At 43.9% G+C, this 11,170-nt stretch overlaps 1 protein-coding gene across 1 annotated transcript; it reads right to left on the reverse strand.

Annotated features, from left to right (window-relative positions):
• Positions 1-3,492: 3,492 nt before the first annotated feature.
• On the reverse strand, positions 3,493-5,009 carry CCDC89 (coiled-coil domain containing 89). The gene has a single exon (XM_084842538.1). The coding sequence runs from the start codon at positions 4,781-4,783 to the stop codon at positions 3,701-3,703; it is 1,083 nt and encodes a 360-aa protein (XP_084698664.1). The 5' UTR covers positions 4,784-5,009; the 3' UTR covers positions 3,493-3,700.
• Positions 5,010-11,170: the final 6,161 nt, after the last annotated feature.

Genomic DNA, 11,170 nt, shown 5'->3' on the forward strand with positions numbered 1-11,170 from the left:
GGACGCGGCGCCTTGTGGAATCGAAATGGCGGCGGAGGCGGGCTCTTCCGCCCTCTGGGCAGACGGAGCCGAGCGCGGGCCTCCCCACCGGGCGGAGGCCTTTGCGTGTCTTTACTCGTTATTGTATTTGAAACACCCGCCTTCCCGCCACGAAGAGGGCGCGCGAGGAGGCCGGAAGGAATGGGCCGGTGGGGCTTGGGGCGCAGAGAGAGGGCTTCGCACAGCGCAGTCCTATCCAGCGAAAGCGCAATCCTGCGCGCGGTTAGACAGATAAAAGGCCTGTAAAGGAGTTGTATTTCTCCGTCTATGCATGCGTAGGACCGCGCCCTCAAGATGATTTCTAGGCCGCTCTTGAGTTCAGTCGTGTCCGACTCTTCGTGACCCCATGGACCACAGCATGCCAGGCCTTCCTGTCCCTTCATGGATCGCAGCCTTGTTGTGGCGCAGGGGCTTGCGTAACTCAGTGAAGCCGTAAGCTGCGCCGTGCAGGGCCGCCCAAGGCGGACAGGTCATGGCAGAGAGTTCTGACAAAATGTGGTCCACTGGGGAAGGAAATGGCAACCCACTCCAGTATTCTTGCCCAGCAAACCCCATGGAACGTATGGAACGCTCTTGAGTGTAAAACAGTTACGCTACACGGTCTGTTCAGTGGGACTTACTCCCGCAGGACAGGTATATCTTACGGCACCATCCTATGCAGGTCTATTCAAAGTAAGCCCCATTGAGTTCAATGGGACTTACTCCCAGGTAAGAGTGTAAGAAAAGCTGTGCTGGAACAGACCAAGGGTCCATCTAGTCCAGCATTCTGTTCACACAGTGGCCAACCAGCTGCCCACGGGGAAACCCACAACCAGGACATGAGTGCAACAGCATCCTACTGCCCATGTTCCCCAGCAGCTGGTGTACACAGGCCCTCAGGTCTAATAGCTGTCGATAGCTCTATCCTCCATGAATCTGTCCAATCCCCTTTTAAAGCCGTCCAAATTAGTGGCCATCACATCTTGTGGAAGTGAATGTTGTTGTTGTTCAGTCGTGTCTGACTCTTCATGACCCCATGGACCATAGCACGCCAGGCCTTCCTGTCCTGCGCTCTCTCCCGGAGCGTGCTCAAGTCCATAGTTTAATTATACGTAGTATACATAGTTTAATTGTGTGAAGAAGTCCTTCCTTTTATCTGTCCTGGATTTCCCACTAATCAGCTTTTGGGGGCAATTGCAGGTTCTAGTATTTTGACTGAGGAAGGAAAAAATGTCTCCCTATCCACTTTCACCACACCATGCATAACTTTATACATCTCTCTTCCGTTCCTCTCTTCTTCCTTCTTTCCTAAACTAAACAATCCCAGCTGTTGTAATCTTTTCTCTTAGGGGAGTTGCTCCAGCCACTTGATGATTTTAATTGCCCTTTTCCACACTTTTTCCAACTCTGCAATATCCTTTTTTAGGTGCGGTGACCAGAACGGCACACAGTATTTGTATAAGGGCAGTATGATCTTGGCAGTTTTATTTTCAATTCCTTTCCTAATTATGCCTAACATGGAATTTGCCTCTGTCGCAGCAGCCGCATGCTGGTAAATGTGTATAGCATTGCAGCCTTAGCTGCTTGCTTAAAAAACAAACCGCACACTTTCGTTAACATGGCACTCCTATGCATGTTTATTCAGAAGTAAGTGTCATTGAGTCCAATGGGGCTTACTCCCAAGTTTAAGAAGGATACTGACACACTGTGTCCAGAGGAGAATGAGGGGCCTGGTGAGGCCAAACCCTATGAGGAAAGGCTGAAGAGGTGATTAAGAGATGATATGATAGCCATCTCCAAATATTTGAAGCGCTGTCATGTAGATGATGGAACAAATTTGTTCTGGAGGCTAGGAGCCCAACCAACCAATTCCAGGGGCAAGAAAGGGGATTTCAACTAACGGTTAGCAAGAACCTCCTGACAGTGCGAGCTGTTCACCAGGAAGAAATGGACTCTCCTTAGTTAGAAGTTTTTAAGCAGAGGCTGAATGGCCACTCATGGGGGATGCTGTGGCAGTGGGTTTCCAGTGTTTGGCAGGGGCTAGGTTAGATGACCTTAGAGGCCCCTTCCAGTTCTAGAATTCTGAGTCAAACAGCACAATCCTATACGTTCACAGCTGGGCAATACCTTTATTAGGACCAACCAGAATTCCACAAAAATGTGCAAGCTGTTGAGTTCTCCAGAACTCTTTTTCAGACTAGGTCTGGAACGGGGAAACTCCAGCCCGCAGAGGTTCCCAATCTGGCCCATAGATGTTGGACAACCTCTGCAGGGCCCTTTCCCAAGTCCCACCCCATGGCCTGGAGACTACCAGGGACTTGAGGAAGGAAGCAGTGCCATACATTTGGCCTGCATTTGCAGGAGCTCCTGCTAGCACCAGCCGACTGCTCTTCCTTACTGTTTCTCATTCCCTGCATGGGGAACAAGAAGCAGGAGCTGTGTGCAAAGGAGGCACCCAACTCTGCAGGGGCTTACGGGACTGGCCCCTGCCAGCATTGGCCAAGTTCCTTTTTCTGTGCAATGAGGGGCATGGAACTCCGTGCCTTTCTCTGCATGGAGAAAGGAAAAATTGACAGTACCAGTTGATGTCATGGGCGGTGGAGGAGCTTGATATCATCCTTTCCACTAGCTTGATCCGGGGGTGGGGGGCAATCGGCCTCCTAGACCAAAATAGGTTTTCCTGTCCCTGGGCTAGGTATTACAGAAAGCAAGGGATGAGGGAACAAACAGAAAAGTCCAACATTTTGGCTAGATGTCTGCAGTTTAGATAGACCCTGTCTCAAAATGGAGATTTGCAGTCTAAATGAATGGTGGTAGGTGCTGCAAGGATTGGATTACACCTAGCAATGCATTTTGGGATAGATAAAAAGCTGCTGATCTCCATTTCTGAAAACACAAGGGCCAACCGTAACTCTGATCTGCCTCTTGGTTCACCCAACAGGAAGTCCCATTGATTTAGCTGGGATTTACGTCCAAGGAAGTATGCATAGGACTACAGTCTTTATGTGCAAAGCATATTTCTTACGTCCATCTTCACAACAGCCTTGTGAAGTAAGTCATGTAGGTGGATTGATACATGACCATTTTTTAAAATAGTGAAGAATGTGAGTTTTTCTATGATTTTGGCACATCTTAAGGGCCACTCTTTCCTCACCCCTGTCCTAAGGTATGACTGGCCCAGGCCATGTAGTGCTTTAAAGATCAAAACCAACATTTTGACTTGTGCCTGGAAGCTAATAAGGAGTCAGTGCAATTCCTTCAGAACAGGTCTTTTGTGTTCACAGGGTCCCCAATGCTCCTGGCCTTATATTGTTTCTAAACTCTAGTACAGCAGGAACTCTTGTTACTCTGGTCAACAGATGAGACATGCTTAGTATATCTTAAGATGCTCCAAAACTAAATGCATATTAGAAATGACAAAAGCTTGGATGCAAAATCTATACGCCACACAAAAACGTGTTGTCTTTTAAAAAAGGTTTATTTTAACTGTGCAGTGTTTCTCAGCTGAAATGTCAACTCAGAAATCTTGACAATATAAGGATGGTCATCTTTCTAACTTTGAATAAAAGATGTTAAAATTGGTAGTTATGACTGAAAAATTATCTAGTAATTTTTAATTTATTTTTTAAAGGCTGTAGGCTGTTAGAATTCCTGCTAGAAGCAGATGGTCAAGATGTATAGATTAGGCCATAAAATGGCGTAGTTTGGTATTTAACTCTTTCTCTTTAGAAAGCAGCTCTGTGCTGTGCTTCTTGTAAGCTTCAAAATGCATCCGGAGCTCTGTGTATGCTTGTTCTGCCCCGTCTAGCCGTCTTCGCAGGTCTCGAACCCGGAGGTTACTGTCCACCATTGCAGCCTCAGTCTCAAAGCGCTGCTCTGCTGCCTGCTTGGCTTTCTCCATATCTTCCGCCTTCTTCTCTAGCTGCAGTATCTCCCGTTGCTTTTCCTGCAGTGCCTTGCCTCTGTCCATCGCCAGGGTCAGCAGTTCCTCTTTCTCATTGGTCAGCTTCTCGAGTTTGGCTTCCAGGCTGTTGTCCGCTTCTCTTAGCTGCTTCTCTGCTTGCTCCAGTTGCTCCGTGACATGACTGTGTTTCTCCTCTAGGATTTCTAATTGGCTTCTCAGTGAGCTGATTTCCTCCACATGAGCTCTGGCTTGCATGCTCTGGGCTCCCAGGAGCTCCTTCTCACGCTCTTGGGCGTGATGGCTGTGCTGTATATATCTTTCTTTTAAGGACTCCATTTCCTTGGAGAGTTTCTTGAACTCTGAAGCGAGCTGCGCCAGCTCTGCTTCTTTCTCTTTCATAGGCTGGCTGAAGAGGCTTTGGTTCTCCTGACGCAGGCGCCGGTTTTCTTCTCTCAGCTGCATGTTCTGCCGTTTGTGCTCATCTTTGAAGTGGATCATATCCTCATGGTTGGCAGCCAAGTCCATAAAGCGCTCTTCGAGCTGCTGGACACGCCGTGTCTGACTCTCCAGTCTCAGAGCATCTGCCATCCTCAGCTCTTCCAGCTCCGTATTGAGCTGCTCTAGTGCCTTGCTGCGCAGGAGTTGATCATCTGCTCGTTTCTTCAGGATACAGATCAGCTGAGACTGCTCATGGAGGCGGGAACGCAGCAACGCCTTCTCCCCCTTCTCCCCATCAGAGAGACCCTGAAGCTTCTCCAATGTGTCAAAGGGGTCTCCCATGTCCCATTCTATGTCTCCTTCTGCCTCTTTTGGTATTTTGTGGGGAAAGGCCATTCCGGGATTCTTCTCATCCTGAGGCATATTGAGGAACTGCTGCTCCCAGTGCTATAAACTCAAGTTCTCCAGCAGTTTCCTTCGGGTAACATTCAAAAATTCTGAACTGACCTACAACTATTCCAATGGCCAAAATGGCAGTTGGTGGAAATGTTCCAAGAATGCTGTGATATCACAAGCCAAGAAGGCCTGGATTTTGGAGTAGGATCAGCACACTCATTTTGCACATGTTTCTTGACCCTGCCACATCCCTTTTGTAGATGGGAAACACAGATTTGCACTTGGCAGTGAATTGATGCAACACATCGGTCTGACCAGGAACAAAAAACACAACATGAAATCAGAGCTTCTCTTGTCAATTCTGAGTTTTTGGTAGCATTTCATTCACAATAAACTATATTTTAAGGATGGGCAAAGACTAATATTTTGCAGTGATGCCTTCCCAAGTGCTCTTTGAAGGGAAGCATAACAACGCTTCACCTCTTTATTTGTTCCTTTACACATCTCAAAAATTCCTTAAAGTCAAAGTGACTCTTGGCTCTATTTCCCCCAACCGAAATGTTCTTCTCATTTACAGTTTGATCCTATGCTGCGTTAGGCACGCCTAAGCCCATTGAAATCAGTGGCTTTATCATGGGTGGCATTAAGATTACAGAACATCCCTCCTTTGGGAAGCTTGATTGCCTCCCTCTCTCTTGGCCTTCAGGTGAGCAGTGAAGGCATTCATGTTTTCTCAGGCCTTTGTGTTGTCTTAATAATTATTCTCCTGCCATTGTGGTTTGTGGTGGTGATGCTGCTCCTGTTACTTTTAGCTCCCTGTTATTAACTGTATTTTGTTGCTGTGGTTTTATTAACAGTCTCTTTAAATTGTTGAATGCCACTTTGGGGCCCTGTTGAAAGGTGGAGGGGAATTTTAAAATAAATATATGAGCATATGACTGGGTTGCAAATCCATCACAGCAGCTGGCAAACTCTTAAGTGCCATATACACTGATGGATATATAATAATATGGCACTTTATACAGAACTATAAAGAGAAGAGAAGCAGAGCAGAATTACACCTGCTCTGAAGAACTTAAAATCTAAGTTTAGGCAGCACAGAATACTGAGGAGGTGGGGATGGTAATAAGAGATGAATGTGGGCAAAAATACTTAGGCTTCATTTCAGATCAGATGAAGATTAAGGCCTTAAGACCAAAAAAAAAAATTAACGGAAGCAATACGTTTTTAGCTGGGATTTGAAAAGAAGCGAGATGGGGGGACCCCATAGAAATTGAGTTACACTGCTCCTTTTCTCTCCCCCAGAACTATTATTTAACCTGCTGTATGCTCCCCCTACAAATCCCAATTCTTGGAAAAATCTCAATTTTTTCAAAACATGTATTCTCGGAGCAGATATGCAATGCATTGAATTAACACTATGACCCTGTTTGCACATAATGGCGGCAAACCAAACCTGGACACTATAGGATAATTGTGGTTGATTTATTTTATTTAGTTATTTATTACATTTCTATACCGCCCAATAGCCAAAGCTCTCTGAGCGGTTCACAACAGCCCAGTTAACCTACAATTAGTAGTTCGGTTAACTGTGGGTTGTTTAACCCATGATTAACCTATAGTGTCTGGGTTCATGTAGCAACCCCCGATCAGTCCAATCAGGGATTAAATTTTCAAAAAGGCCGCAGAACTTGCCTGGCACATGCTGCAACAAATCCTGGGTTAATTAATTAACCCAGGATTTGCCACCATTATGTGTGAACAGCCCCAATTTGTAATGGGGTGGGGGGAGGTTGTTGGCATGTCAGATCCACAACTATCAGGGTATACCATGCTTGCTCATTAATCATTCTAGGTCATCCTTTCCCAACCTGGTGCCTTCTAGATGTGTTGAACTATAACTCTCATCTTACCTGGCCAGCCACCAACATCTGGAGAGCACCAAGTTGAGGAAGGCTGTTCTAAGTAATACATTCTGAGTCATATTTCAAGGACAAACAATATACTTGTTAAAACAATATAGGAGACTATGTTTAGAAAACACACTCCATCTCACCAAGGAGGCCCCACATCCCACCTATATGCTAACTTGGAGGTGGGGAGGAGGGATCCCTTTCTGGTTCCTCAACAGAGGAGGCGGTGGAGTTGGTTTAAAGGGGCAGGATGGAAGAAAGATCTAGCCAAAGTGAAAGAAAATATTTGATTATGAACCTTTAAAAGACTCTCCATAAGAAGTTACAGAGATTTCAGTACTCACATAAGAAAATAAAACAAGTTACTGTACATCGAAATACATGCAATTATTATTACAAAATTTAACAAAAGGAGCATCCAATTTCATTTGAACATCTGGATGTTGTTTCATTTGTATATGACTGGCAGGCTTTGCCTTTTTAAAATAAAATATTTTAAATAAAACTTTAAAAGTAGTATTTCTTTTTAAACATTCACCAAAGAGCCCTAAAATATTTCCTTACCAGGACTTTATTCTTTCACTGTCTCAGTCTGGCACTCCTCTCAAGTTTGCATCTCCATGGCAATAGGGATCGAAACAGACTCCAGCCATTCCTTCCAGGGCTGGAGGCTTCGTCTTGCCTACTTGCAAACATTGCCAAGTGGAGATAGGCCAAGTGAGGAACAATGCTTCCTGGAACTTTGACAAGTCTGGTGATGATTCTGCAATAGCGTGGGAGGTGCACCCCGAACAGGGTTCCTTCACTGTGACTGTCAGAGATGGACATCCTCTTCAGAACCTGAAAACAACCAGTGGTATGCCTCTACACCTACTGTTGGCAACTCCTGAAGGCTTTTGTTGTCCTAAGGCAGAGCTTTCCAAACTTTTTGTGTTGGTGACACACTTTTTAGACATGCATCATTTCGTGACACAGTAACTCAGTTTTACTAGCAAACCGGAGGTTAAACTAACCCGTTATAAGAGATACGGACACATACATAAATTGTAATAACGAAATGTATGGGGATACAACATATCTCATGAAAACCTTTAATTTATATTTTTAAAAATATATGATTTGTAAGATAACATACATTGTTGTCATTTATGAGTAACAGTATGTAAATATGTGCAAGAATTTTAAAAAGTTGAATAACACCAATAACTACTTACCATTTTAATGGGATGTATGAGGTTGATGGGATGAAAACAGCTTTTCAATATTTGGTGGAATGTTAGATAAAGACACTCGCATTTCATCATCAAGCATTTTTAAGCTTCCACGTTTCAGTGTCTTTAAGTCTGCCATCGTTGAAAAGGATACTTCACAAATGTATGTAGTACAAAACTGCAGAAGAATTTTTAACGCTTTTTTAGCTATGTTTGGATGCATTTTTGAAATGTGAATCCAAAAGCTGTCTAAGTCACCCTGTTCATGCATCATTAACAGATTTCGATCATTTTTTATGGCAGCTAATTCTTCAATAAGTGAAAAATTCCTCATTGCAGTTGAAAGAAATGGATTTCTGATCCAATCATAGACTTGGATTTCAACATTTGGGAAGTAATGATGAACTTTCTCTCCAAGCAATGTTAAATGGTCAACAATTAGCGAGCTGATATCACATTTTAGCTGGCACTCAGCAGTTTTGGAAAACATTTCAAAATTTCCTTCTTTCACTTTCCTTTTCCAAATTGCTATTTTGTCTCTCATAGCACAAATTTTATCTACCGCTGTTAAGATATTTTCTCCTTTTCCTTGCATACTGGTGTTTATTTTATTCAAATGTTCAAATATGTCAGCAAGATATGCCAATTTTGTGCACCAAAGTTTGCTTTGAATTAGATCGCAGAATTCATTCTGCTGATTTTCCTCAAAAAGTTTAAGCATCATTTCCCTCAATTCATATACACGACAAAGCACTCGACCTCTTGAGAGCCAATGAACTTCTGTGTGTAGTAGAAGCTTTTTAAACCTTGCCCCCATGTCTTCACAAATAGGAGCAAATAATCTTGATTGAAGAGGTCTACTTTTACTGTAATTGACCATTTGAACCACTTTGTCCAAAACATTTCTTAATTCATTTCCAGTGGTTTGCGTGACTAGTGCTTCGCGATGTAAAAAGCAATGAGTAATTATAATATTTTCATTCTCTTTCTTTGCTAAAGCTATAAAACCTTTTGTTGAACCAACCATTGAGGGTGCACCATCTGTGCATATTCCTACACAATTTAACCATTGCAAATTATTTTCCTTCATGAAGCAATCAAAAGTTTTAAATATATCTTCACCTCTAGTTCTCATTGGAAGTTCTAGACAACACAAGAATAGCTCAGTAATTCTGTCAGTATGAATGAAGTGTATAAAAACCAATAATTGTGCTAACCCACTGACATCTGTTGCTTCATCTAATTGCAATGTAAAGATCATATTATCGTCTTGAAAAATATCCTTCATTTGCTGCTTAATGTCATCAGACATGTCTTGAATACGTCTTCCGATTGTGTTATCTGCCAAAGGGATTTTATTAACTTCTATCTCAAATTCGGGCGCAAACATTGTTTGAACAATAGCACAGCAAGATTCCTTTATGGTGGTGTTGGCAATAGCGTGTGGGTCCTTGTTTTTGGCAATTATTTGAGCAACCAAATAACTTGCCTTTTGAGCTTTCTCTGATGTCTTCATTCTCTTTGTGAATGATGCAGACTGCTTCTTTATAGATTTTGAAAGCTCAATAAAGTATCCTACTGGTTTTTCTGACAAATGACAGTGTTTTGAGGTAAAATGACACTTCAATTTATTTGGTACCATACTTTCATGTTTTTAGTGCTTATCTTTCTCTGTTTTTTCTTATGAAAATAACAGCACCTGCGCTCCACTCCCACAGCGATAAAGTGAGATAAAGATAGGAATCAGGACCAGGAGAAAATGTGAAAAATAAACAAAATTAACTAAAGTATTTACAATACATATTAGGACACATAGGTCCAGGTAGGAGCTCAGCTGCAAAAACACATGAAGTAGAGAAGCAAAAGTCCAACAAAAATGGTGTAAATATATATGTCTCACTACAAGGCTATACTGCTGTAAATATTTGCAATGCCTATGTCCAGAGTCCAGTTCCAGCACTCTCCGGTGGTACACTGCCAGTGGGTGGTTAATCCACAATTACAGCAGAGTAAAAATAAAAATAAATGGCAGAAATTAACTGAGCTCCATTCCGACTGGCCAAGATGGCGGACGGCCCGCTCGGTGCAGTCCCAGGTGGCGTTTCCACCTGTGTGGTACTTTGGCCAGAAGTCCGCGAAGGGCACGCCCGAAACCAAGCAGGACTGGTGGCCGCTGCCAGTTCTCCACGCCGGTGTCGGCTGAGCTCTGCTCCCAGGGCAGTGCCTCCCTTCCCCTCTCTTCGCCCCGCGCCTCTACCTTTCTGGGGAGCGCAGACTCGAAGCTCCTCGCCTGTGCGGCGCAGCCCTCCCTGCTCTGGGGGCGTCCAGCGGGCCGTTGTTCTCCCCCGCTGCCCTGCAGCCACACGGAGGACATGGGGAAGCCTCTCGCCCAAGCTGATTGCAAATTGCTCGACTAATTGCTCTGCTAACTTGGAATTCTCCACACTCCTCATGCAGCCAGCATTTCCACACTCCTCGTGCAGCCAGCGTTTCCACACTCCTCGTGCAGCCAGCGTCTCCACACTCCTCGCCGTACCGCTCCAACACCGCCAGTCACGTGCGTCCTGCATCAAGACGCCACGTGATCCTAAAGCAGCTAATGTTAAAGCACCTAAGCCTTAGCAGCTAAGCTGCTTTAACATTAGCTGCTTTAGGAAGTTCCGGGGGAGGGACCAAGCGAAGCAAACGTGAGTAAGGGAACTCCGCGGTGCCCTTCCGCACAATTTTCGCGCGACACACCTACACACTGCCGGCGACACACTGTTTGGAAAGCTCTGTCCTAAGGACTAATCAAGGAAGAAATAAAGGAACCTAAATTATGTTAAAAATAAAATTGGCCAAAGCTGCTGTAAACTGGAATAAGAATCATTGGAAGTTGGATGAGACTAATAATGTGACTAATAGCACAATCCTATCCATGTTTACTGAGTTCAGTGGGCCTTACTCACTAGGAAATGTGTTTAGGATTGCAACTTAACAGTGAAATCCTATACATGTCTATTGAGACATACATCTACTCCCCATTGGGTTCAATGAGGCTTACACCCAGGTAAGTGGGTATACAATTCCTTATTTTCAACTGGTGATACTTACACCACCTGACGTACAGTTGAACAACACTGATGCATTTCAGTTGATTATTCTCAACAAGTGTGAACTGTACCCATTGAAAGAACTTGCCACTGGGCATTATTTTTTTCCCAGTGGTGATTAATCTGTGTTCATTCACACAGGCAGACCACTGTTTGAGTTCACATGTATCTGTGAACAAATCACATGACAGGATATGT

The sequence above is a fragment of the Heloderma suspectum genome, chromosome 3 (assembly GCF_057233095.1).
Source record: "Heloderma suspectum isolate Gila_16-S chromosome 3, 16-S_ref, whole genome shotgun sequence".
Classification (NCBI taxonomy): Eukaryota; Metazoa; Chordata; class Lepidosauria; order Squamata; family Helodermatidae; genus Heloderma; species Heloderma suspectum.

What these genes read in the sequence shown, in the direction of transcription:
- CCDC89 (XM_084842538.1), bottom strand. Translation starts at nt 4,783, where the DNA reads ATGCCTCAGGATGAGAAGAATCCCGGAATGGCCTTTCCCCACAAAATA.